Raw genomic sequence first — 27,313 nt, forward strand, 5'->3', positions numbered from 1 at the left:
CTGGTTCTCATATGGGATGTTGACACTGCAGCCCACAGCCTGATCCACTGAACCACCACCACACTGGCCCTCCATAAACTTTCTGAACTACCCTCGCACATTAATTATCAACAATCCCACTCCATATCAAGCCTTACCAGTTCTTGACAAGCGGTATATCGAGGGCTCGGCGGGTGCGACCAGAGCGCAGGTTGAAGGGCCGTGGGGCCCAGAGCAAGGCAATGCCATTGGCTGTGTTGTCTGTGTAGAGGGGTGTGTCCTTCAGGAAGGGCTCCACAAACTCTGGGAGTTCAAATTCTTCATCATCGTCCGGCAGTGGTTCCTGGCTCTGAAAAAGCAACCCCTGAAGGGTTTAGTTCCCACTAAACCACACAGAGATTTGATAAAGAAAACTCTCTGGGGTCAAGCACATGGCCTACACCTGCCATGGAAACTGGGCTGCCTGACAAGAAAAGCCCTAAAGGACCGGAGCAAAAGGAACTGAGGGAGCAGAGAACAAGCCAAGGTCAACCAGCGAAGCCAAGAGATACTCCTCACAACCAGCCAGCTCCCAAAGCAGCCCCAACACCACAGGAGGTAAACACCACCACGCTATTCCTTCCAGTCTGGGCTCAAAAAAGTAGGCCCAGGGAAGAACTCTTCTGATTAACAATACAATGGAAAACAGAACAGTGAAAACAGAGCCTATCCTAGGAAGCCAGTCCTAAGAAATCATACAGCTTACGATTCTGTGCACGTGAAATGCCTAGCACAAGCAAATCTATACACAGTAAGAACAGAAGAGTGGCCTAAGATAAGGAAAACTGGAGGAAATGCAAAGTATTCAACAAAGGATGTAACCGTTCTGAAAGTGCCTGTCGTGATATGTGTACAGCTCAAGGATAAACTAAGTATCGCTCAACTGTACACTTCGAGTGATCTGCATGTTAATTACATTGCATTAAAACATTTACAATAATAAAAACACATCAAAATCATATAGAGAGCCCAAGAGAGTAATGATTATCCACATGGATTATCACAGAAACCAAGATTTTATCAATAAGCTGTTTTGAACCTAATGCCAAATACCTAAATTAGCGTACAGTTCAATGGGGTTCATGAATGGGACAGAAAACATGCTTCCCTGTGAGGCTTTTTTTTAATATATATAATTAAGGATTTATTTGAATAACTGAATGGCAAAATGGCAATGTGACAGAGAGGGAGAGTTAAAGAAAGAGATCTCTCATCCTCAACTGCTATAAAAGCCAAGTCGAGGACAGGCTGAATCCAGAAACTTCACCTCAGACCCTCACTCACTGCCTCCAAGTAAATTAGGAACGATTCACCCCATGCCCCACAATCACTGAAAGAAAAAACAAAACAAAAAACGAGAAATGCAATCATCCGAGCCCAGGAAATGTCTCTAGAAAGAACTAAGGTCAGGATACTCTTCCTCTCACCTTGACTGAGTGTCGATGGGAGATTGGGTTGATCAAAGGATCGAAGTAGAAAGCTGGCAAATCGGGATCCTCCGTTTTGATGAACACGACATTAGGAGTGTGGTACCTAAAACACACGGAGGTCAGCCGCCGTTCCTCCGCCCTGTCCCAACCGCAACAGCCGCCTTCTCCCTGCTATGCTCCAGCTCGCTCACCAGGTGAGGTGCACGTGGTGTGGAAGGTTATTGTACAAATAGGGAAAAGCAATCTTGTATTCAGTGCGAATAGGCTGCCGGATGATGATTTTGTTAATATCGTTGAACTCATTCCAGTCTTCATCCCTAGGCGCAGAAATCAAGCCTAAGCAGACCAGTTGCGTTTGGCCCCTTATGATCGATCAACATTAAATTTTACTCGACCCAAGACGCCCAACATCCCTACCCTCCAACTTACTGTAGGTTGATGTCTCGAACAAGAGGTTCAAATTTGGGGCCTCCGGGAATGGCCATGTTGAGTGCCTTGGAGGTAAAGAAGGCCTTCAAATCAAACAGATAGAAGTAGTTGTCATCCACCAAGTCTGTTAAGAGCTGATTGGCCAGGCGGTACAGGGTGGACATCATGGGCAGTGTGAACTGCCATCGCTGGTAGGTGGAGCCATTCACATACCTAAGGAGAAGAACCAGGCCCATGGTGAGACAAGAGCTGGCCAGACCAGACCCCCATTGTTTTCCCAGGATCCCCGGTGTCACCCATCACTCACTTCCTGCTATCCCTCAGAGGCTGGTGGTCATAGAACCAGTCCAACACAGGGGCGTCCTCCTCGGGATCCAGCTCCAGCTGGATGGCTTCCAGGGGCTCAACATCTAGGATGTTGTCAGCGTAGTCCAGTGGCGGCTCCTCGTCATCAAACGGAGGAAAACGCATCCTCTTGAAATGCCTCCTGTCCCTCTTTTCTCGACGCATCATAATCCACATCGACCTGACAGACAAGAGTATCACACAGCGATTTCTATCCACTGCCTCTCAATCACCACCACCACCACCACACACCTCTGCCAGCCCCTCTCACCCCCACTGGGAGATGTAGACAGGCTCAATGACCCAGGGGATTTCATTGACAAAGGAAATGGCTCCAGTGATGTGGTACAGCACAGGCACATCCCGAATCTGCTCCCAAGGCATTGGCATGTTCTCCAGGAGCTTGAGGACTGCATGAGGCATGTACTTGAGCGCACTGACACATGAGGAAGAGAAGATGGTTAGAATAAAGTGCTCTACTCCCTGCCCCAGAGAGAAGCCATGCTACCTCAGTACCATGTTCCAAAGAGAATCTTCCCTTACTGTTCCATGTCCCTAAAAGGACCCAGCCCTCCATGACCAAGAACCATCATTCCTCTCCCCTATTGTAACGTAAACCTCTCTTCAACTTCACAGTCTCACAATTCTGAACCGTGAGTCCCTAAAAATCAAGTTATTCCTCCACAGACAGTGCCCTCACATTATATTTCTGCCTACCTTCTCATAAACAAGCAAATATTCACCACACTTTACTATGACCAGTGGTCTCACGTGGCAGCATGTCAGTCACCTCACCACACCACGATGCTTGAAAAGGATCACTGTCACCTGTTCACTGCTAGTCCCCAAAGAAAACAACACAATTTTTTAAAAATAAAATGTCCATAGATAATATCTATGTTCAAAAGGAACAAAGATTAGCTATGACCTTTCTCCCTGCATTCACTGAGCTTAGGGATGCAGAAATGTAAGAATACAGCTCTCAGGAGTTAACGATCACAAACCTAAGAATTCTGGTCACTGAGAAGCTGCAGGCAGCCGTATCATCTTACTCCTGACTTCAACACCTCCCATCATAACTGCATCTTATAACAGCACCAGTAAGACAAATGAAGAGGCCAGTAGTGTGGCACAGTGGGTAAAGCTGCCACCTGGATGCCTGCAGCCCATGTCAGAGTGCTGGCTCTGTTCTGCTTCCAAACCAGCTCTCTGAAGATCCAGTGCTTCTGGGAAAGCACAGTGGAAAACAGCCCAGGAACCTGGGGACCGGCCACCACCCACGCAGCAGGTCTCTCCTAGGTTCAACCTGACCCAGCCCCAGCCGATGCAGTCATATGGGAAGTGAACCAGAAGACACAAGATGTTCTGCCTTCCAAGTGGACAAAAAATTTTTTTTTTTTTTTACAAATGACAAGGCCAAAACTTAGATCATGAAGGGCATTCTGGGCAATAAACTGCATTAACTAAAATATCTAAAAATTATCAGCCAATCCTAGCACTTTTCTCCTATCTCTTCTAACTCCAACAAGGTCCCCACCCCCAGGTGGCAAAAGGGGCCAAACTCCAAAATGAACTTATTCCACGCAGACCCTTACCCCAGGTAGACCCTCTTGTCGTGGCGGAACTTCCTGTTGGTCATGTCACCATGATCTCGAATGATCTTCCTGACGTGTTCTGGGGGCATATCTTCCTTCTGGGCATCCACAAATCCAAACTTGCGCTTTTCGGCATAGCGCTTGGCCTGCAGCTGCTGCCATTTTCGGGCTGCAGAAGCACCCCAGTTGAAAACACTGAAGGCACACTCTCAACCTCATTACCACCCCGCACCCCCAAACCCCGAACAAGTCCCGTTAGACAGATCAGGACACCAGCGAGAATTCCCTGCAGATTCCCTGGCCACCTTCATCGTCTTATTCCTACATCATAGGAGTCACGACTTGACATTCCTGCCACAGGTTTTTGTGGCCCAGTTGTTCCCTCGTTACAATGTAAATAAACCCTATAACTGCACAAGTTTCCCTTCACGACTACACCAGCAAACAACTAATGCGAAAACAGGCTTTATAAGATTACAAAGACAACAAACAGCGCGGCTCGGCGCCCTGACACCCCAAGGAGGGGGTGTCGCTCCGCCGGCGCGCACGCGCACCGCGCACCCCGCACCCCGGGCCCGTCTCCCCGCCAGCGCGCGGCGGCCTCACCTTTCTCCTGCAGCTTCTCTTCCGACATGTAGTCCGGAAGCGGGGCCAGAGGGCCGGGCACCGGGTTCCCCGGGCCTCGGTAAGGAAACACTCCCGCCATCCCCGGAGACTCTTGCGGAGCAGCGGGATGGGTCAATTAGCAAGACCCAGAGCCACAACAGGCGCTGCAGAAACGGCCTGCACTGCTGACTCGCTAAGAGCGCATGCAGCACGGCCCACGCCCTTCGTGCCGCTCGGCTCCACGCCGTCACACCTCCCGCAGCCACGAGAGCCCCCCACGCACCACAGACGCGCACAGCGACCACCGCTGGGCCGCAGCGTAATGGCGGCAGCCCGACGTGCGCTCCGCGCTCCCAACGCCGGGAAGTGCGCAACCCGGAATAGCAATTGGCCCAATGGGTGCACATGGTCTCAGATGGATCGGCGAGCGTACCAATTAGAAGTGGAGATCAAACCGGAGGGGGTGGGCCCAAAGGCAGAAAGGTTGAACGCGAGGGGTGTGGTCGGCATCAAGCCCCGCCTCCCGCACGCCAATGGCTTCTAACGGGCCTGTTTTCTCAACGTTTTCTCTCCTATACGTGGACCTTTGTTCATGCGATTTCATTCAGTCGTTGGTTGAGATCCCACCAAGCACCAAGGATGAGGACACGGCAGGAATCAGACCTCCTGGAGGCTGACAGGATAGCCATGGGACAGAGAACACAGCCCCGGGTTATCCAGGTTTATCCAGGCTTCAATATAAAAGGTTAATTAACAAAGAAGGAGAAACAAGTTATTTAAACCTTTAAAAAAAAAACTTACAAATTAGCTGGCATAATTTTATCCATTTTTTAAGAAAACATTTTGTTTGGACAGTTGTGATAGGAAAGAACCACCAAAAGGAAGCTCACTGGCTCGCTCTCTGGCGCTCACTTTCGAAACATTTTTGAAGATTTATTTTTATTGGAGAGACAGACTTACAGAGAAAAGGAGAGACATTTACTGGTTTACCCTGCAAGTGGCCGCTTCAGCCAGAACTGGACTGATCCAAGGCTTCTTCAGGTCTCCTACCTGGGTACAGGGTCCCAAGGCTTTGGGGCACAAGCAGGGAGCTGGATGGGAAGTGGAGCCACGGGGACCCATATGGGATGCTGGCACTTGTAGGTAGATCAGACAATTGTGTTTTCATGCTGCCCTCCCCCCCCCAAAAAAAACATGTTTTAAAATAATTTTTATAAATTGAGGATCAAGCGTTATGAGGTAGCTGCTTAGGCTACCACACAACGTGCCTGCATCTCCTGTTGTACTATGTGGCTTGACCTCCAACCACTGTGCTTCCAGTCCAACTTCCTGCCAATGCTGTTGGAAGACAGCAGATGATGACCAAGGCTCTTGGGATCCTGCCATGCATGTGGGAGGCCCAGATCCAGTTCCCATTTCTTGGCTTTACCTTGCCCTGCCTTGGCTGTTGTAGGTGTTTAGTGAGTGAACCAGCAGGTAGAAAGCCAATCTCTTTCTGTTCTCTGTCTTTGTTATTCTGAATTCAAGAAGATAAAATCTTAAGGAGAGCTAGCTCCTGTGTTATGACACTGCAAGAACTGGGGAAAGTCTCAGAAAAACCGCGAGCTTAGGCAAGAAGAATTTTTGGACTTTTTTTTTTTAATTTTTGGACTTTTAAGAATAGTTTTAGGTGGGGCTCGGCAGCGTGGCCTAGTGGCTAAGGTCCTCGCCTTGATCCCATATGGCCGCTGGTTCTAATCCCGGCAGCTCCACCTCCTCTCTATCTCTCCTCCTCTCAGTACATCTGACTTTGTAATAAAAATAAAATAAATCTTTAAAAAAAAAAAAAAAAAAAAAAAAAAAAGAATAGTTTTAGGGCCTGGCGCAATGGCCTAGCAGCTAAAGTCCTCACCTTAAACATGCCAAATCCCATATGGGCGCTGGTTCTAATCCCAGCAGCTCCACTTCCCATCCAGCTCCCTACTTGTGGCCTGGGAAAGCAATCAAGGATGGCCCAGAAGCCTTGGGACCCTGCATATGCGTAGGAGACCCAGAAGAGCTTCTGGCTGCTGACTTTGGATTGGCTCAGCTCTGGATGTTGTGCTCACTTGGGGAGTAAATTATCAGACAGAAGATCTTCCTCTCTGTCTCTCTATCTCTCTGTATATCTCTGACTTTGCAATAAAAATTTTAAGTTTTTTTTTAAAGAAAATATAGTTAAGAACACAGCATGGTAGCTCATTGGCTAAATCCTCACCTTGCCAAATGCAGGGATTCCACATGGCTGCCACTTTGTGTCTTGAATGCTCCATCTCCCTTCGATCTCCCTGCTTTTCACCTGGGAAGGCAATGGAGAATGGCACAAAGCCTTGGCACCCTGCATCCACATGGGAGACTGAGAAGGAGCTCCTGGCTCCTGCTTTCGATTGCCTTGGATCTGTCCATTACAGCCAACTGGGGAGTAAACCAGTGGACAGAAGACCTTTCTCTCTACCTCTCCTTCTCTCTGTAAATCTGCCTTTCCAGTAAAAATAAGTAAATCTTAAAAAAAAAAGTTAAAAAAATAGAAGAATAGGCCCCATGTAATAACTCAATTGGCTAATCCTCTATCTACAACCGAGGCATGGAACCAGATCATGTCCAAGCTATTTCCTCTTCCATCCAGCTTTGGGCTGTCCTCCACTGCTTTCCCAGGCCACAAGCAGGGGAATAAACCAGTGAAAGAAAGATCTTTCTGTCTCTCCTCTCTGTATATCTGTCTTTCCAATAAAAATAAATCTTTAAAAAGAGAGAACACCAGAGACTTTCCTGTCCAAACTCTCGTTCAAAACAGAATGTCTTTCCAAAGTATACATGCCCGTAAGCATTTCTTTTGATAAAAATTGAATGTGTACACCCAAGTGTCTGACTTAGCAAAACTGACTGAATTAGTCCTCGGTGCTCCCTACTGGAAATTTGCATTGTAGAAAAAGAAACTAACACTCAATAAGTAATGCTAGAATTACTTTTATTTTTTTTTATTATTTTTTTAAAGATTTATTTTTATTACAAAGTCAGATATACAAAGAGGAGGAAAGACAGAGAGGAAGATCTTCCATTCAATGATTCACTCCCCAAGTGACTGCAACGGCCGGCCGGTGCTGTGCGGATCCGAAGTCGGGAACCTGGAACCTCCTCCGGGTCTCCCATGCTGGTGCAGGGTCCCAAAGCCTTGGGCCATCCTGGAATGCTTTCCCAGACCACAAGCAGGGAGCTGGATGGGAAGTGGAGTTGCCGGGATTAAAACCAGCGCCCACATGGGATCTTGGCATGTTCAAGGTGAGGACTTTAGCCACTAGGCCTCGGCCGGGCCCAGAATTACTTTTCGATTCAGCTGTTACAATGTTATACACTTTTATAGATCTTATTACAAAGAGTTGTTCAATAAAAGGGCACCCTATGCTGCCTTTCTTTTTTTTTTTCCTATCCTCAAAAGAAACTACTTTGATCAATTTTTTTTTTTTAAAGATTTATTCATTTCATTACAGCCAGATATACACAGAGGAGGAGAGACAGAGAGGAAGATCCTCCGCCCGATGATTCACTCCCCAAGTGAGCCGCAATGGGCCAGTACACGCCGATCCGATGCCAGGAACCCGGAACCTCTTCCAGGTCTCCCACTCGGGTGCAGTGTCCCAATGCATTGGGCCGTCCTCGACTGCTTTCCCAGGCCACAAGCAGGGAGCTGGATGGGAAGCGGAGCTGCCGGGATCAGAACCGGCACCCACATGGGATCCCGGGGCTTTCAAGGAGAGGACTCCAGCTGCTAGGCCACGCCGCCGGGCCCTACTTTGATCAATTTTACCTGATTATTTCGGCATTCCTTTCCAAGTCAGGTTTTTAATGATTTCCAGATACCTGTTCCTGTATTTGGCATGTTACTTCCAAACTTAAAACTTCTACTGCTGGGGCTCGGCAGCATGGCCTAGTGGCTAAGGTCCTCGCCTTGATCCCATATGGCTGCTGGTTCTAATCCTGGCAGCTCCACTTTCTCTCTATCTCTCCTCCTCTCTGAAAAAAAAATAAAATAAATCTTTAAAAAAAAAAAAAAACTTCTACTGCTGGACTGGCGCCGTGGCCTAGTGGCTAAAGTCCTCTTCTTGAATGCCCCTGGATCCCATATGGGCGCCGGTTCTAATCCCAACAGCCCCACTTCCCATCCAGCTCCCTGCTTGTGGCCTGGGGAAGCAGTTGAGGACAGCCCAAAGCTTTGGAACCCTGCACCCATGTGGGAGACCTGGAAGAAGTTTCTGGCTCCCAGCTTCGGATCGGTGCAGCACCAGCAGTTGTGGGCACTTGGGGAGTGAATTATCGGATGGAAGATCTTCCTCTCAGTCTCTCCTCCTCTCTGTATATCTGACTTTGCAATAAAAATTTAAAAATAAATCTTTAAAAAAAAGCTTATACTGCTGCTTCTTACCTGCTGGTTTTCAGGCATCATCCATACTCTCTCCATTTAGGGCAATAGTGTCCCTGTTCTCACCCTACTCTCCCATATATATGCCTCTTTTCCCAATCCAGTTACGTTGTAATATTGGTGATATTAATAAACAAAGTATGCAGAATTATGCATGCAGTCCTGTCTCATTTAACCCTGTGTCAGACACGGTCTTCAACATATTGCACATATTAATTCATTTAATTATGATAATTCTGTTGTCATTTCTTTGAACAGAAAGTTAAGTAGTTTGCCTAAGGCCACACAGCTAATAAGTCTAGGATATAAATTTAAGTGATCAGGCTCTAGGAGTCAAACCCTATTGTTACTCTGTCTATCAAATTAAAAAAAGAAAGAAAAAATGCTTTTTTTTAAAAAAAAGCACCTTGTGTCTCCAAAGAAAGAAACAGAGACGGACTGTGAAGAATGTGAATGTGCAATACAAAGCAGAAGAGCAGGAAGAGAGGACCTGGAAACCTGAACATGGCAGAGGACAGAAAGCTGCAGGAATTGGGCACTGCCTGTGCAAGGCTGGAGAAGGGAGGTAACATTGTATATGTAGTAAACTAAGCCTGATGCAAGCAGTACTGTGAGTCCTCCAGTCCATAGAAAAGGTGGGTATTAGGAGGCCCACAGGCGAAGCCGGGAGTCATGCTTGTAGCTAGAGAGGAGGCAGGAGGCTCCGGGGAAAGGCCTGGCCAGATTGGCACTGCCGTTGTCCAAAGTGTCTGCTTTGTGGAGAATAAGGACATGACCAAGTCCCCCAGGCCAGAAATAATGGTGACTCAGACCGCAGTGGGGCAGCTGAGAGGGAAAGGATGGGCAGACAGGAAAGCCATTCTGAGTGTGTGTGTGTGTGTGTGTGTGTGTGTGTGTGGCAGCGGAGGGAGAGTGGCATAGTTCAAAGATGAGTCTAGAGTCCAGGCTTACACAGTGAGATGGTGTCTGGGCCATTTTCAGGCTGGAGGATCCTGGAAAAGGGTGTGGGCTTTGGATGAGACTTCCTGAGTCAGACTCCAGAAATTCCTCCGAGGTGAGGGTGCGACTCTGTCTGCTGTGCTCTGTCTCAGAAGGCAGTCCAGGGCTCAGGCTCAGGGACTCATGATGGTGCCTAATACTGTGTGTCTGGCATCTACTGAAACATGCCAATGGTACTTGGACCACAGAATAAAAAGTACTATTTCCTAAGATCACAAACTGACAATACACTTAGTATTCTGAAACTTTTATTATTGTTGTTGCAAAGGCAGATTTATAGAGAAAGGGAGAGACAAGAGAGGAAAATCTAACATCCACTGGTTCACTGTCCAAAAGGCTGCAATGGCTGGAGTTGAGCTGCTGATCCAAAGCCTCTTTTGAGTCTTCCTTGCAGGTGCAGGATCCAAGGCTTTGGACCATCCTCTGCTGTTTGCCCAGGCCATAGTCAAGGAGCCAGATGGAAAGTGGAACAGCCAGGACACAAACTGGCATGCACGTGAGATCCTGATGCTTGCAAAACCAATGGAATCACCATGCCAGATCCTTCAAGAAATTTTTAAATCAAGTGTTAGACTTTTTAAGTTATTTCAAAAAAAATGTTTCATATTATACCAGATATAGAATTTTGCTACGAGAGAGCAAATGACAACTTCCTTTTGCCAATGTACTCTATAAATGACGGGAACAGGACTGAGTTCAAACCTGGGAGCTGGGGGCCCAGCGCCGTGGCCTAGCAGCCAAAGTCCTCGCCTTGAATTTGCCAGGATCCCATATGGACCCTGGTTCTAATCCTGGCAGCCCTGCTTCCCATCAAGCTCCTTGCCTGAGGCCTAGAAAAGCAGTAGAGGATAGCCCAAAGCCTTGGGATCCTGCACCCACGTGGGAGACCCAGAAGAGGATCTGGGCTCCTGGCTTTTGATCGGTGCAGCACTGGCCATTGTAGACACTTGGGGAGTGAGCCATCTGATGGAAGATCTTTCTCTCTATCTCTCTTCCTCTTTGTATACATCTGACTTTGCAATAAAGATAAATAAATCTTAAAAAAAAACAACCCTGGGAGCTAGGAGCTCAATTCAGATCTAGAAAGCTACAGATTTAAAAAAAAAAAAATATATATATATATATATATATATATACACATTCATGTGTATATATTAGAACACATATGCATTCATTTGAAATGCAGAGAGGGGAGAAACTCAGAGAGAAAGAGATCATCCGTCCACTGTTTTCACTTCCCAAATGCCCACACAACCAGGACTGGGCCAGGCTGAAACCAAAAAGTAACAACTCCATCTGTGTGTCCCCTTGGATATCCCATGACAATGGCGGAAACCAAGCCAGGGACTGATGCATTAGCAGAAGCTAGATTAAAAGCCAAGGAGCCAGGACCGGAATTCCCACTCCTGGGTGTCCCAAGCAGCAGCTTAACTGATGTGCCACAGTGCCTGTCCTGGTAACAGATTTTGAAGCAGAATGCAAAGTTCCAATTGTCTAAGATTCAATACATGTCATTGAAAAAGCTGCTGCAGGTCTGTTCCCACGCACCCTTGGTGTCCCTTCCCCATCATTTCCATCTCCCCAGTGCCCCCTCCTGCTTGGTGTCAGGGAAGGAATGTTTGGATCCTACAGAGTTGGAGTTAGGAGCCAGCATTGCAGCATAAAGGGTAAAGCCAACATCCCAGGGGAGGATCAGTTCGTGCTCCACTTCCAATTCAGCTCCTTGATACTGGTCTGAGAAAAGCAACAACAGGCAACCCAAATTGTGGACCCCTGTCACCCACAGAGGAGACCCAGAAGAAGCTCCTGGCTTTGACTCTGAGGCCTAAGCCTGACCATTATGGCTATCTGGAAAGAAGGAAGATCTAGCTCTTACACTCTTTCTGTCTCTCCCTCTCTCTCTATGACTTGCAAACACATAAATCTTAAAAAGGTAAAGAGAGTGCCCGGCATGGTGGCCTAGTAGCTAAAGTCTTAGCCTTGCACACCAGGATCCCATATGGGTGCTAATTAATATCCTAGCTGCTGCGCTTCCCATCCAGCTCCTTGCTTGTGGCTTGGGAAAGCAATAGAGGACAGCCCAAAACCTTGGGACTCTGTACCCACATGGGAGACCTGGAAGAGGCTTCTGACACCTGGCTTCAGATAGGCTCAGCTCCAAACCATTGTGGCCACTTGTGGAGTGAATCAATGGACAGAAGATCTTTCTCTCTTTCTCACGGTCTCTCCTTCTCTCTGTAAAATCTGACTTTCCAATAAAAATATATAAATCTTAAAAAAAAAAGCTAAAGGGAGTTGAGTTTAGAGGAGGAAGAGCAAGGAGCCTAAAGAAAAGAACATTTGATCTTTAAAAAAAGGGGGCGGTGCTGCGGCACCATAGCGTAGTGGTTAAAGTCCTGGTTTGCTCCCACTGGGATCCCATATGGGCTCCGGTTCTCATCCCAGCAGCCCCACTTCCCATCCAGCTCCCTGCCTGTGGCCTGGGAAAAGCAGTCGAGGATGGGCCAAAGCCTTGGGTTCCTGCACCCGCGTGGGAGACCCAGAAGAAGAAGCTCCTGGCTCCTGGCATCAGATAGGCTCAGCTCCAGCCATTGTGGCCACTTGGGGAATGAACCATCGGATGGAAGATCTTCCTCTCAGTCTCTCTTTCTTATTTGACTTTGCAATAAAAATAAATAAATCTTTTTTTAAAAAAGAACATTTGGACAAATAGCTAGGCAGAGCTGCTGATCTGCATCAGCACAGCAACGGGAGTTGATGGCACCCAGTTCTGCAGGCTTCTCTGATTTCCTGTAGCAATGCCTGGCTTGGGATCTGAGGCAGAGAGATCCCAGGCACAGAGATCCACTATGCAAGTCTCCCAATGCCTGGGATTAGCAATGCTGACCAGTGAAGGTCAAGGGGGTGAGGATTCCACTGAAGGACCCAAGCAGGTCGGCCAGGGTGAAGCAGTGCTGCCTGACCACAGAAGTCACCTATCCCTGCAGTGCCAGCTGCCAGCCACTGCATTTTATGGGGGCCACAGGTGACTGGCAGGCACTGGCTTTGCTCTACATGGATACTCCCTTTCACCCCATTCTTTGCACCTGGATCCCAAGGCTTGCTTGCTCAGTTCTGCAGAAAGTTTACCCTTCCCTATGCAGGCCCTGAGGTGTGGCCAGGGACGCCTTGGCCTCTTGACAGCCAGGAGGCAACAACTGAGCTAAGTGTGGATGGCAGCTGTGGAAGAAAGCTGAATTGAATCCCTGCCCTCATTGGCACTGCATTCCTGACAAGTGCAGAAATCAATACGTGGTGAAGAGGAGTCTGACTTTCAAGCAGAAGCATCCTGACTTATAAATATCACTTCAGAGGCAATTTATCTGTCATGATTGATCTTCAGTTGACTCTTGCCTTTCCACCTTGAAGTTCCTCCACCCCTTTCTCTTTCTATCCAGGAAGAGGGCGAGTAACGTTTAAGGAGCCTTGGGTCAGACCCAAGCCCTGGTGTTCTAGTGCTGGTTGTGCTACAACCTAGCTGGGTGTGCTGGGATAAGTCACTTCTATCTTGGCTTCCATCCTCTGCAAAGGGAGATGATGAAACTTTGTTAGTTACACAGTATCCAGGGGGCTTTCTTTTGTTTGGGTCATTTATTTTCTCATCTATTTGAAAAGCAGAGTGACAGAAAAAGAGAATCTTCTAGAGCCTGCACAGTAGTTTAGGGCCTAAAATCCTCACCCTCTTTTCTGTTCAGCTCCTTGCCTGTGGCCCGGGAAAGCAGTCAAGGACGGCTATATATACATATACACACACACACACGCACATATATGTGAGAGCATTCACATCCTCTCGTTCACTCTTCAAATACCCACAGCTGTTGGGGCTTGGTGGAGGCTTCCCCTGGGAGCCAGGAACTCAATCCAGGTCCCCACAGGGGTGGCAGGGACCCAGCTGCTCCCTCCCAGGTTCAGAAGCCAAGCTGGGATTTGAACCAGGGTCTCCTACAAGAGAGGTGGAAAATTAACTGGCCTCTTAGCCACTAGGTTGAATGCCCTTGGATGCTGATCCTAGAGCTCTCCTCATCCTCCTTGGTATCATTGATCTGGCTTCTCAAGGTCAACACACACAGCACATTTTAGCCGCAAGTCCTGGCAGAAGTCAAAGATTCGCGTCTCAGAGTCTGTCAGTCATGACCTTAATTCAGGGAGGAGGATGTGGTATTCTGACACTAAGTTTGGGCACGTGTCCACGCAAGCTGTGTTGAGACAGGGTCGCTTTCAAAGACAAATCTCTAGTATCAAACAAAAACAGCAGATATCAGCCACAGGTGTGATGATAGAAAGAAAAAATCACGGGTTTGAGTTCACATCCAGCCACTAAGTGGATGAGTGACAGATAAGGCAATTTCTGTTTAATTTTCTTGTAAATTCAACAAGCTTTTAATTCTTGGCATTGTTAATCAGTTTACACTGCTCTAAGTCTATGCTTTTTATTATCTGGGGTTTTTAAACTTTTTAAAAAAGATTTATTTATTTTTAATTGCAAAGTCAGATATATAGAGAGGAGAAGAGACAAAAAGGAAGATCTTCCATCTGATATCTCACTCCCCAAGTGAGCGCAACGGCCGGAGTTGAGCCGATCCAAAGCCAGGGGCCAGGAGCTTCCTCCAGGTCACCCACGAGGGTGCAGGGTCCCAAGGCTTTGGGCCGTCCTCGACTGCTTTCCCAGGCCACAAGCAGGGAGCTGGATGAGAAGCGGGGCTGCCGGGATTAGAACCCGTGTCCATATGGGATCCTGGCACTTGCAAGGTGAGAACTTTGGCCGCTAGGCCACCACACCGGGCCTAAGTCTATGCTTTTGAACACACTGTTTGCTTATTTATTTTTTTAATTTGGTTCACTTTCCAAATGCCAACAATGAGCAGGGCTGGGCCAGGGGTAAACTAAGAACTGCAAACCCAGTCCAGGTCTCCCACACAGGTCATCACCTACTGCTTTTTAGGGTGCCCTTTATCAGGATGCTGGGGTGAAAGTAAAGTGTGGAAGAAGAGGAAAAAGGAAAGAAGAAAGAAAAAGAAAAAAAGGAAGGAAGGAAGGAAGGAAGGAAGGAAGGAAGGAAGGAAGGAAGGAAGGAAGGAAGGAAGAAAGAAATTGAAGTGTGGCAGGGCCCAGGCATGGTAGCCTAGTGACTAAATCCTTCTGTTGTATCCACTAGGATCCCAAATGGGCACCGGTTCCTATCCCAGCTGCTCCACTTCCCATCCAGCTCCCTGCTTGAAGCCTAGGAAAGTGATACAGGATGACCCAAAGCATGGGTCCCTGCACCCACGTGGGAGACCTGGAAGAAGGTCCTGGCTCATGGCTTTAGATTAGCTAAGCTCTGGCAATTGCAGTCATTTTGGGAGTGAACCAGCAGATGGAAAATCCTTCTCTCTGTCTCTCCTCTCCGTGAATCTGCCTTTCAAATAAGGATAAATAAAATTTTTCAAAGATTTATTTATTGTTATTACAAAGTCAGATATACAGAGAGAAATAGAGACTGAGAGGAAGATCTTCCATCTGATGATTCACTCCCTAAGTGGCTGCAACGCCCAGAGCTTCCCCAATTCGAAGCTGGGAGCCAGGAACCTCCTCCAGGTCTCCCACACAGGTGCAGGGTCCCAAGGCTTTGGGCCGTCCTCGACTGCTTTCCCAGGCCACAAGCAGGGAGCTGGATGGGAAGTGGAACTTCTGGGATGAGAACCAGCGCTCATATGGATGCTGGCACGTGCAAGGTGAGGACTTTAGTTGCTAGGCCATCGTGCTGGGCTCATAAAATCTTTTTTTTTTTTTAAGATTTATTTGCTTATTTATTATTTTTGTTGGAAAGTCAGATACACAGAGAGGAGGAGAGATAGAGAGGAAGATCTGTCCGCTGATTCACTCCCCAAGCAGTTCTGATCCAAAGCCAGCAGCCAGGAGCCTCTTCTGGGTCTCTCATATGGGTGCAGAGTTCCAAGGCTTTGGGCTGTCCTCTACTGCTTTTCCAGGGCGCTAGATGAGAAGTGGTGCTGCTGGGATTAGGACTTACACCTATATGGGATCCCAGTGCCTGCAATACGAGCACTTTAGCCACTAAGTTATCACGCCCTGTCCAAAAATAAACAAATTAAAAAAAAAAAAAAAGCAAGGACTCCAATAGGGGAAGCCAGTGTCTCAAGCCACACCTTAACTTTTACATCAACCATCTATCTCCAGTTGTGTTTTACACAGTAGAGAATTTTTTTTAAAGATTTATTTTATTTTTATTACAAAGTCAGATATACTGAGAGGAGGAGAGATAGAGAGGAAGTGGAGCTGCCGGGATTAGAACCAGCAGCCATATGGGATCAAGGTGAGGACCTTAGCCACTAGGCCACGCCGCTGAGCCCCACAGTGGAGAATTTTAAAGCATGTTAGGACATTGCATGTTACTGGGAAGAACAAACTTTTTCAAAGCAAAACTTCTACAAGCAATTAAAGCAATCTAAGGGTGCCATCAACTGTCCTTGGGTAAAGCCACTGTCTGCAACACTGGCATCCCATTTGGGCACTGGTTCATGTCCCTACTGCTCCACTTCCAACCCAGCTTCCTGCTAATGGCAGGGAAAAGGAGCAGATGTCCCACGTGCTTGGGCCCTGCCATTCATGCAGGGGCCCCAGATAAACCTCCTGGCTTCAGTCTGGTCTGGGGAGCAAACCAGCAGATAGAAGACCTTCTGTCTCTTTCTCTCTGTAACTTCTTCAAATAAGTAATTGTAAAAATAATAATAATCAGGACACCATTGGAGCCAAGAAAGTAACTTAGAGTAACCACACTGATAAGAGGCTAATGAAAGTATTTGCATAATAATTTATTAGTTTAGAATAAAGATTGTATTTTCATAATAGAAACAACAATGTTCCCCACTCAGGAAAACCCCTCCTCTATGCTGGAAGACAAGGAATTCATCAGCAGGAAGCTTGGTAGGAATGGATTCTGTTTTAAGGGACCACTTGACCTGGCCACAGTGAGAGCTGACAGTGTTGTCTTGGAGTCCAGATTTGACCATGTGTAGTTTCTGCCAATCTCTGCAGTGTTGAACTTGACTGAAAGTTCCCATTAACCCTTCTGCTTTGAACTACATCACCTTTCCCTTTTAAATGTTTATTTTTTCATCTACCTGAAAGTCACAATGAGAAAGAGATCTTCCACCCACTGATTCATTCTCCCAAATGCATGTGGACAGCCAACTTTGGACCAGACCACACCAAATCCAGGAGCCGGGAACTCCATCTCCTATACAGTGACAAGGACACAAGCAGGTGAGCTGTCATTTACTGCCTCCCAGAGTGTATTAGTAGGAAGCTGGATCAAAAGCACAGTATCCAGGACTTGAACCAGGACTCCAACGTGAGATGTAGACCCCCAAGTGCAGGCTGAACCATAACGCTGTGACACATGGCTCACGCCCTGTATGGGCCACACTAATTGATCCACAGCCACATTTTTCTAATGGTCAAGTCCATGGATACTGTCAAATATTACCAACAGGGTTATTTCTTGAACTACGCATTTTCGATAGTGGTAACAGAACAGGTCTAGAACTTGGAAAGGATCACTATTGACCTCAGTGCATATTTGGGGACTAAGTTTCTCACACGGGTTTGTCACACTGCCCTTTCCTGGACAACTCAAGAACACTCTAAGTCACTCAGGTGTGGTGATCAATGGAGTCTTGGAGATACTAACTTCTGTTTGGAACCAAACCCTCATGCTTCTCTGTAGACCTGGGGCAGACCTCTGCTCTCCTCTCCTTCCAGCTGCCTCGGACTCTGCTCGCTCTCTGCTTGCTCCTCATTCCCACACAGCCAGGTGTCCAGGTCTCTGTCACGGAGTGCTCTCACAGTCCCTCTGTCCTTTCTGTCTTCCTCTCTCCTGCTCTGTGTTCCCTCCTTCCTTTTTGTCCCTTCCTGCACACACCTGGAGGACTGGTCTGGCCTTCCCCTGCCTCCTGTCAGGGACTGTCTGAATCACCCCCTTTGCCTGCTCCTGTGTCTCCGTGCTCAGCCCCATCTTCCCACCAGTCCCTGCCTACCGGTGGCTGTCAGCCCCGTCTCTGTGCCTGCACTGTAGCTGTTTGTCCTTTGTCTTCCTGTCTCTACAGATGGCCTGTTTCTCTCTGCTGTCCTGGCTGTTGCCACGGACGCCTCCTCTGCCTTCTGCTGCTCAGTTCCCCTGATGAATCCTGCGCCCCCTCCCCCCAACGCCCTGCTCATCGCTCGATCTGTCACCTGTGTGTCTCGGGAGTCTGTTGGTCTCGCTGTCTAGGCTGTCGATGCCTTCCTCCCACTCTTGGGGTCCCTGTCTGTCTGCCTTTATGACTTTCTCCTACCTTTGTTTATCATCCTCTGATCAATTTACAGCTTTGGTTCCTCTCAGCCTCTTTAGCAATCTTTCTTGATATTTCTGTCAGGAGTCACCCCCCACCTTCCAGCTCTGCCTTGGTGTCTACTGCGTGACCATCCCCCTCCCCACGTGTGTCTGTCTGTCGCTGTCCTTGCTCTTTCTCCACCTCAGCTTCCTCCTAGGATTTTTAAAGCTCTTCCTATTTGTTTCTTTTACCTTTGCTCTATACCCTCTTTGTGAGGGATGAGGACCTCTCTGTCTTGTTCAGTGGGAAAACAACTTAAATCTGCTCTACATTTCTCCTGGCCTGCAAGCTCCGATTAAGAAGGGAGGGGTCTCAGGCAATACGAGGAAGAGAGGAAGCAGCAGGACTGTGAGAGTGAACTCCCTCCCCTGCAAGAGGTGACAATGGTCGGGGCAGCCTTTGTGCACCTGCTCTATTATATGCCCTCTTATCTGAAAATCTGGGCTTAGGGAGACTCTGCACCCAGCACTTTACAAAAGCACTGGGTATCAGCACTGTCTTAAGAAGACACACCCAGCTCCCTGCTCATTTCTCTCTAAGAGTCTACATTTTTCTTTGACAAGGTCAGAAGATACTACACATATTTCAAAGGCTGCACATAGAAGCACTTGGGTTAAATAGAACTCAATATCTGTGGTGTGGCTTTGAGAACCAGACATATCAGCAGCAGGGGCAGTGGTTCCAGATTTGTCTCTTGGCAACTTTCATGCCCATCCCTACTGGCTACAGAGAACATCTCCCGTGCCCTACTGCCATGGGCAGAATTTGGTCATAGGTGAGATCCTTCTTGCTGTTGCCCCACCCACACCAGATCGTCCGGTCCTGGTAGGGCCTCACCTTCCCTCATCTGTTCCCATTGGGAGTGTCTTCCAGCTTTGTGCCTCTTGCCAGCCTTTATTGCTGGCCATTTGAGTTCATTTGTTAGAAAAGCTGGTCCTCTGATGATGGAATTCAGTGCACAGTGACCCAGGTTCCTGCCCAGCCAGCACCAACATCAGCATATTCCTCTTGAAGGCTATGACGGGTAAAGATGTGAGTTAGCTGGAAGAGGCATTGAGATGTTGGTCATCTGGTCCAGTCCTTGGCCGTGGCAGGGTGGGGAGGGTTCTGGCACTGAGGGTACGAGCTCCCGATCCTGATCCCGTGTCCCCCGGCACTGCAGGAAAACAAGTCTGTGGCATCTCTCTAGTCCTTCCAGCTTACAGTAGACTTGTCCTTGGTGACAGGTTCACCATTACCTGTCCTGGGCCCCTGGGTGTCCTAGTGCTTGGGGATGGATGGGCGTGGCCGTGACCTCAGGACATCGTTGATTAGAATGCGGACCCCCAGGGTGATGCTCATGGCACCCACTGTAGCCAGACCCGTCGCACCAAGGATAACCAGAGCAAAAGGCACCTGGTGATACTCCCGGAGCAGCCAGAGGCTCATCCACCCTAGCGGCACCAAACGGAAGAGTGCCAGGGTGGCCAGGGTGGCCCAGCTGGTCATGCTGAAGGCCAGGGATGGAGCCTGGTGAGAAAGCAGCAGCAGCTTCCGCAAGTGCAAGCAGACGGAGTTCAGCTCCAGCAGCAGAGACACCAGAGACAGGCCCACGTAATGGCCAGAGAGAACCGCGGTACTGAGGCAGCTCACCACCTGGGAGCCGTGATCACATGTCAGAGGGCCTCTGTGCTCTGCCTACCTGTCCCCCAGTCCCATCCTCACCAAAGGGGCTCCAGAGTACATTAGGGGACCCTCTCCAAATCCCCTGGTCTGCCTGTTTGCCCTTATCTTGGGGCATCCTTAAAGAAGCAGCTGGGGTGGCCCAGCGTCCACCCTCCATTCCCAGCTTGCAGTCCCACCCCACACTGGGGCTCCCTCTTCCCAAGAAAGCTCTGCATTCAACAGCCTGTGATCCTTAGGAGAGGTGCAGGGATCCAACCTCCTCAGGCAGCACCCAGACGCCCCTCAGCTGGTCCAGCAGACTGTCCCTTCCCCCACAAGCTAGCCTAAGCCTGGGAGGATCAGCTGCCAGCTAGGAAGCTGGAGGACAGAAAGCTGGAGAGAGCCTGGGACCCCGGGGCCAGTGGGCTTGCAGTGTCTCACCACCAAATGGTGACAGAGAAGATCCCAGGCCTGGGCCAAAGTCTGGTTCCACAGCATGTCGGCTCCATCCGCCAAGAAATAACCTAAGGGCAGGAGCAGGGCGCTTTTAGACTGTCCCAGAGCTGTGACCTAGGCTGGGAGGGATGCCCAGCCCTCCTCCCCTTTCTAATACTCCCACCCCCGTGGTCCCCTGAAACTCCGGTTCCAAGGCAGCTCCTTACCACCAGCTTTCCCTGCAGACTCACCCACAGACACAGCCACGAGCAGCAGCGCCCAGGGTGGGTGCCCATGAATCGGGTCGGTGGTCATCTGCGGGTACAGCGACAGCCTGGGCGAGATGCGGGGCGGGTGGGGTCAGCCCCTGCCTTGTGGCGCCCTCGCACCCCATTCCAGAGCTCTCACCTCGCAAGTGAAGATGCTCACCGCCCTGTTCTACCCTTCCCTCCACCCCTCTCGCTCAAAGCCCCCCAGCCCGCACCCGACCAGCGCGCCAGCCCCACTCAGCAGGCTATGCATCAGCGACACGCAGATATTGCGCCACTTCCAGCCGTCCCGCGCAGATCGAGGCGTGGGTAGCAACCGCAGCCCCCAGTGCAGCCCCCGGAAGGCAGCGAAGGAGGCACCGGTCACCAGGAGCCCCGAGTGCGTCATGGCTGGGCAGGCAGGCTGAGTCCGGATGGGTGTCTAGGGCCCCTGCACTCGTGTAGCGGGACCTGCTTGCGGCCCCCAGCAGGCACGCGCACTGGCTTAGGCGGCCAAGCCGGCTCACTGAGCTCCCCGGACCGCCCCGCCTTCGGAATCTGCGGGAACTTTTCTTGGCTCGTCCACGCCCCCGTCCCGCGGCTGCGCAGCGATTGGAGTAGCCGCAGCCAAGCACGTTCAGCTTTAGGGGGAGACACAGGGTTGGGGCGGGGCTCCCACACACCAGGTGGTTGTAGGGAGCTCTTTGTGGTGGCGGGTTGTTCTTGGGCTGCCTGTGGGTTCATCCCTAACTATGGTTGTGCTGAGCCCCATAGAGTTCCAGCAATGGGTCATTACCACGCCAGTGTCGCCTGACACTCCAGGGCCCGCCCCGCTAACTTTCGCCTTGTCTTACCCACTCACTGGCCTCTCACCTGCTCGTTATCACTGCCCACTCATCCGCTCAGCCCCGAAGGCAGAGGCCAGTGCAATCCACTTCCACCTGACCAAACCTTGGGATTGCACTGCAGGCAGCTGGGGGGCAAGGTTGGGGGAAGGGGGAATGGGTCTTCCATGAAGCCACCCCTTAATTTGCTGGGTTTTGGAACCCTGAGCCCCAAGCCTATGACTCAGCAGTTCCCTCCCTCACCCCTCAACTGAGGGACCCGTAACCCCATTTAGGACAAGCAACCCATTGGGTCCCCTTCCATTACATCCCCACCCCCAAGAGGAGCCACATGGAAAAAAAGGAGGTTCTTCATTATCTCCTCCAGGGTTGGGACCTGGTGGGCAGAAAGGAGACGTCTTCCCCCTTATGAGGTACAGGGAGAAGAGACTCCAGTCACCACGGTGTTGGGGTAGTCAGGGGAGGAAAGCCAACAGGCTTCCAACAGCAGCAGCGGTGGCGTTCTAGAACTTGCCATGCCCCTCTTCACCTGGGTGCAGGTTTTCACTGTGCCACACCTCTGCAGCTGGCTGGCAGCAGCACCCTTGGCCTGTGTGCCCAGGGTGGATATTCCAGGCACTCCTGAGGAACAAAGCCGGCAAGCCTGCAGCTTCCTTCCCAGCCAACACTCAGCGTGGTGCTGGAGCCCCTGTCTTCCTGCACACCCACCACCCTCCAGGCTCCCAACATTATGCTCATCTTTCACATTTTATTTGTCAAATGGGAACAATAGTCAATGAATGTACAAAACTGGGAAACTGCAGGGAAACCAGAGGAAAAACACAATTACTTTATTCCATCATCCAAATCACTATTAACATTTTTGAGTAGTCTTCATCATCTTTTTTTATCGTTTCTATATATACACAAGTACATACTCGTATTTTAGAAAATAAAACTGAGATCATATAATATGCTCTATTTTTATAACCTTTTTAATATTCAAAGAGCAGGTTTTTTTTCCTTCTTCCCAAATGTCTTCTACACGACGTTTACTGGCTGTGTGGTCCTGAACCATCTGGACAGATCCACAGTAACTGACTTAAGCAATCCTTCACTGCAAGCCATCCTGGGAAGAGTATCTCCCAACTAAATCCTTAGTTATTTTCCTGGGATAAATTCCAGGATGTCAAACAACCAGGCCACGGGACAGGGGGACGTTTAGGGTGCGTGATAGCTGGCACCCACATTCCTTCTGGGAGGTCTGCATCAATTCACACTCCATACACCAGGTGTGCACAGCACTCGTGTGGCACAGGACTTGCCAATATTCGTGTTCTTTTCTTATACAGTGTGTGCTTCCTGCCCTGTTTGCCTTCTTTATTTACTAACGACGCGTACATTTTTGGCATGGTTTTGCCCACTTGACCTTCTATGCATTTCCTTCCTGCTGTAACATGACAGAGTGGGCAGCAGGGTGGGAGAAGGGGGCAGCTATAGTGTATTCTGAGGGTCCCACATTTTTGTGGGAGTGAGGTGGGAGGTGGACCGTGCCCCCTTATCCTAGGTGCCCCTGACCTTTGGTGGGCCACCCTGCCAGATGCCCAGAGAGGGGCTCAGGTGCTCCAGGCCTGGTGTCCTTGCCAGTCGGCCTCCTATCTCTGCTCCCTTCCTCGCCTCTGCGAGATGACGGCAGAGCCACACACCCAGGGTGAAGGGAGCTGCTGTGGCCAGTGAGACAAGGAGGGGAGAGAGGGCGGAGGCTGTGTCCAGGGACAGAGTCCTCTTTATGGCAGCCCATGAGCAGTCTTCAGTCTCCCCATCCCCCCGCCACACTGTCCCACACACATCCTGCCTCCGGGTGCAATGGCTCATTCTCCTTTACACCTTTCGGACGCACTAGTCAGAACAAGCCATTTCCTGTGGCCCCTGAGCAAGGCTGACACGGGCAGGGGCTCAAGGCTGATGTACCCCAGAGAGGAGACTGGGTCAGGGGCTGGAGGCAGTCCCTGATGGATGCTGCCAAAGGGTTCCTATCCCCTAGCGTGGATCTCCTGGCTGCTGAATCGTACAACTACAGCCTGAAGGCGACACAAGGGAAGAAGCCTGGAAAATGGCTGATGGAACTCTACCTAGTTCCTCCTCCTCTGGCCGCTACTGCCTGTCCCAAGTCAGTGTGTGGGAGCTGTCGGTAGACCCCTGTCTTGCTCTGGCCCTGGCCCCCGCCTCCAACTCCCCACCCTCCTCACCTATTGGGGTCATGGTCAGCGACAGGGATGGAACAGTTACTTTTGAGAAAAGCTGTTTCGAGACCAACTTTGTGGTGTAGCATGTTGAGCTACCAGTTGCGACGTTGGCCACGGAGTGCAGATTTGAGTCCTGCTCTGCCTCTAACCCAGCTTCCTGCTTACATGCCTGGGAAGGCAGCAGAACCATGTGGCAGACCTGGACGGAGTTCCTGGTGCTCTTGGCTGAGGCCTGGCCCTGAACAGGTCATTGTGGCCATGGCAGAAGTGAAACATTGAGATAGGATCTCACTCTGGATATCCCTCTCTGTGTTGCTACCTTTCAAATACATATATACACACATCTTTTAGAAAGCTGTTTTGGGGTCTGGTATGGTAGCCTAGTGGCTAAAGTCCTCACCTTGCATATGCCAGAATCCCATATGGGCACTGATTTGTGTCTGGCAGCTCCACTTCCCATCCAGCTCCCTGCTTGTGGCCTGGGAAAGCAGTGGAGGACGGCCCAAAGCTTTGGGACACTGCACCTCAATGGGAGACCTGGAAGAGGCTCCTGGCTTCGGACTGGCTCAGCTCTGGCCATTGTGGCCCTGGGGTGTGAACCAGAACACAGATCTTTCCTTTCTGTTTCTTCTTTCTGTAAACTGACTTTCCAATAAAAACAAGTACATCTTAAAAAAAAAAAAAGTCTGTTTTGTTTGCACTCACAGCAACAGGAGAGCATGCATGCCCATCAGGACAAAGCCCATAGGTGAAGAGACAGAGATAGGCGGGCTCACACAAGTTGAGTCCCTCTAGATTCAGACTCCGGGCCAACCGAAGGAATACAGGAAGGGGCTAGGGTGGCTCTGTGGGCGCGAGCGTCAGCAGCACCTCCCCCTAGCAGAGCAGGCCGACTTCTGATCTCGCCTGCACAGGCTGGCAGGGAAGTTCAGCAACACGGGTACCAGGCAGACAGCATCTTCTCCCTCCATTCCTTCCCTTTGCCACCCAAAGCCTGACTAAACTAGGTCAGCTGGAGCAGTCTCTTCCCCCATCCAGCCAGCCTCTTTGCTCTAATACTGCTGTCTTGCTGAACCAATGTGGGGGTAGGCTTCTCCAACTGGGCGCCATTTCCCAAAACGTATCACCTCCCCACCCCTCCACTGCCCACTGGTCAGCCCTTCCCACCCCCTTGGCCTGTCACCTTCCAGAAGACAGGGAAAGCAGCTGCTGTTCCTCCTCTTCCTCCTTGAAGCCAGGGGCAGAGGGCAACAGTTCTTCAACTGGCAGCTTTAGCTGGGTCAGGACATAAAGCTTGCCACTGAAGAACTACTGCGGCTCAGCCAGGTGGGCAGGAGAGGTACCGGCTCCTACAGGGCAAGGGGAAAGGTGGGAAAGAGCTGAGAAGCGCTGCATCCCAGGCTCACTGTCCCACTGGTCACTAACATGCCCAGGGAGAGGGGCGCCAACCTCCTCCCAAAAGGGCCTTGCAGGAATGGTGAACTCGAGTGAGGGGAAGAATAGCTCCAAAAGGACTCCCTAGCTCCTGTGGCTGGAAATGGAGGTGACAGAAACTGGGGCCTGCTGGCATCTACCCCCTCTTCCCTGGCAACCCACAGGAGGCCCCAGCCTCCTGGCACCCTGGAAGGGTAGAGCCAGGGACTCTGGCCACACCCCACCTGCCAGGCAGGTACCAGGTGACAAGCTGTACCTCAGGTCTTCCAGAAAGGTGAGTGCAAGGATCAGCTGAGCTGAGCTGTTTCCAGGGAATTCAGCAGGATGCAGTCAGCTGAGGATGGGGGTGGGGTGGGCCTAGCCCCTGGGAAGCATGAAAGGAGGAAGGTCAGAATTTGGGAGCAGCTCAGCCAAGGAAGGGTCCTGGGCTGTGAGGCAGAGGATGGCTGGGCAGAGGATGGCGGGGAGGGAGGGAGGGAGGGAGGGAGGGAGGGAGGCCCGGGTAGGGTGGTTGGGCAGCTTCCTCTGGACTCTGGGATGCCAGGCATTCCGCTCGCACATTCCGGGTACATCTGGTATGAATTCCAGGCTGTCTGCCGGCCCCTCCGTGTCTGAACTTTGTTCCAAGTCCCAAGCCCCGCCCCCACAGTTCCAACGCATGAATCAGCAGGAAAAGCCGGGGCCCTGCAGCATGGTCCAGGGAGGGGGCTGGGGGCGTGGCAGGATCGAGGGCTGGGCGCTGACACTTTCCAAGGGCACGGCCCAGGCCAGACTCAGAGGGCCCAGGAGGGTCTGCCTCCGGCTTGGTACACTCAGAGGGTAAGAACCATTAGGGTGTGTGTGTGTCTGGGAGGCTTGGTGGGGCACAAATTCCAAAGCCTCTTGGGAAGCCTAAACTTTGTGATATCTTCCTTCCCCTGGCTGACCAGTCGAACTCTGCCCAAGTGCCCTCAGTCTGGACAGCGAGGTTCAGCCTGCAGGACTCCATGGCTGTTGGGCATCTTGTGCCAAGCAGGTGCCCTTGGCTGCAGGGCGGGGTGGGCCCAGGCCACTGACCCCTCTCACCAGCTGCTCCATCAACCCCCTGGCACCCTGACAGATCCTAGGCCAGTCTGACAGCCAGCATGACAGGCCAAAAGAGTTGGAGGTTGGAACTGGGGCCAGAGGGAGGTGGGGGGGGATAGCCTCGCCGGAGGCCATGGGGAGGGGCCAGGAGTTGGCCGGGAGGGAGCCCAGCGATGACTAACCGGGGCGCCCCACCCAGCCAGCCGGCTTCCCAGGCGGTCAGGGCCAGGCCTGGGCGAGGGGCCTCACTGCCGGACAGGCTGGGGAGGTGACCTTCTCTCCGCCCAAGACAGCCAGTTTAGGCTGAGCAGAAGGGGGGGGGGGCGGTTAGAGTTTCCAGGCCCTCCTCCTGCCCGCTTCCCTTCCTCCCCGCCCAACCGCGGTGAAACCCTAACCTCCGGGTTGCATAAGGCCCCCCGCACCGCCGCCCCCTACTCCTCTCCCCTCCCCCCTTACATAACATCCCCCGGAGGGGCCGAGAGGAGGGGCCGGCCCGCCCAGAGACCCCTTCCCTGCCAGGACGCGGAACCGAGTCCTGTCCCAGGGAGGCCCCGTTCCTCCTCCTCCGCCGCGGTCGGCTCCGTCCCGATCCTTCCCAGGTCGGATGACCGGCTCCCGTATCCCCTTCAGACGCGAGGGCGCCGGGGTCAGCGGCCCCCCGGCGACACCCCATCTTCCGCCCAGAGGAAGACCTCCCACCACGACTCCGGCCCGAAACGCTCGCCGTGGTCCTCCTGACCCGCTGCCCCAGCCAGCCCAGGCCCCTTCGGTCCGAGTCGCCCCCGCCGCTCCCCCGGAAGGGCAGGGTGTGGCCGCCAGGACCCCACTTTCCCCCGTCACCCCCGTTCACCACGGCTCTCCCCCCGCCCTGTAGGACCGGGTTCCCCGCTCGCACCCACCTGGTGCTGGGTGTGGGGGTTGCTGAGGGCAGGGGCGCACACCACCGCGTCCGCTCCCCACGGCCGGCGGCGCTGTCTCTTCCCAGTGCCCAGCACACACCGGCTCCAGTCTCCGATCAGCTGGCGGCGTCGTGACGCACAAGCCGCGATCGCACCGCCCAGAGCCAATCACCGCCCACTGCCGGGCAACGTGACCACACCCACTCAGGGCGCCAGCACCTCCCCTCGGGTCCGCCCTTCAGGCCGCCTC

At 51.2% G+C, this 27,313-nt stretch overlaps 2 protein-coding genes across 3 annotated transcripts in view; both read right to left on the reverse strand.

The window, feature by feature from the left end:
• The window catches only part of PRPF8 (pre-mRNA processing factor 8), a 29,594-nt gene extending 25,060 nt beyond the window's left edge, over nucleotides 1–4,534 (reverse strand). The window contains exons 1-8 of the mRNA XM_004593957.3: nucleotides 4,424–4,534; nucleotides 3,818–3,986; nucleotides 2,494–2,658; nucleotides 2,185–2,403; nucleotides 1,878–2,090; nucleotides 1,640–1,765; nucleotides 1,446–1,551; nucleotides 138–328 (exon numbers count right to left, since the gene is read on the reverse strand). Coding sequence (XP_004594014.1) covers nucleotides 138–328; nucleotides 1,446–1,551; nucleotides 1,640–1,765; nucleotides 1,878–2,090; nucleotides 2,185–2,403; nucleotides 2,494–2,658; nucleotides 3,818–3,986; nucleotides 4,424–4,523 — 1,289 coding nt within the window. The 5' untranslated portion in view covers nucleotides 4,524–4,534. The remainder of the gene's footprint in view (nucleotides 1–137; nucleotides 329–1,445; nucleotides 1,552–1,639; nucleotides 1,766–1,877; nucleotides 2,091–2,184; nucleotides 2,404–2,493; nucleotides 2,659–3,817; nucleotides 3,987–4,423) is intronic.
• A 13,622-nt stretch (nucleotides 4,535–18,156) lies between these two features.
• TLCD2 (TLC domain containing 2) lies at nucleotides 18,157–27,139 on the reverse strand. 2 transcript variants are annotated; one of them, XM_004593958.3, is made up of 4 exons: nucleotides 20,832–21,034; nucleotides 20,599–20,681; nucleotides 20,354–20,436; nucleotides 18,157–19,903 (listed from the first exon to the last, which is right to left on the reverse strand). In XM_004593958.3, exons 1-4 carry the CDS (start codon nucleotides 21,002–21,004, stop codon nucleotides 19,529–19,531), a joined length of 714 nt encoding a protein of 237 aa, XP_004594015.3. In that variant the 5' UTR covers nucleotides 21,005–21,034; the 3' UTR covers nucleotides 18,157–19,528. The 2 variants fall into 2 exon arrangements, 1 of the variants encoding a protein (XP_004594015.3); XR_009247009.1 differs by lacking the exons at nucleotides 18,157–19,903; nucleotides 20,832–21,034 and adding exons at nucleotides 24,849–25,014; nucleotides 25,356–27,139 and having other exon boundaries at nucleotides 20,062–20,436.
• Nucleotides 27,140–27,313: the final 174 nt, after the last annotated feature.

Source organism: Ochotona princeps, chromosome 17 (genome assembly GCF_030435755.1).
Source record: "Ochotona princeps isolate mOchPri1 chromosome 17, mOchPri1.hap1, whole genome shotgun sequence".
NCBI classification, from domain to species: Eukaryota; Metazoa; Chordata; class Mammalia; order Lagomorpha; family Ochotonidae; genus Ochotona; species Ochotona princeps.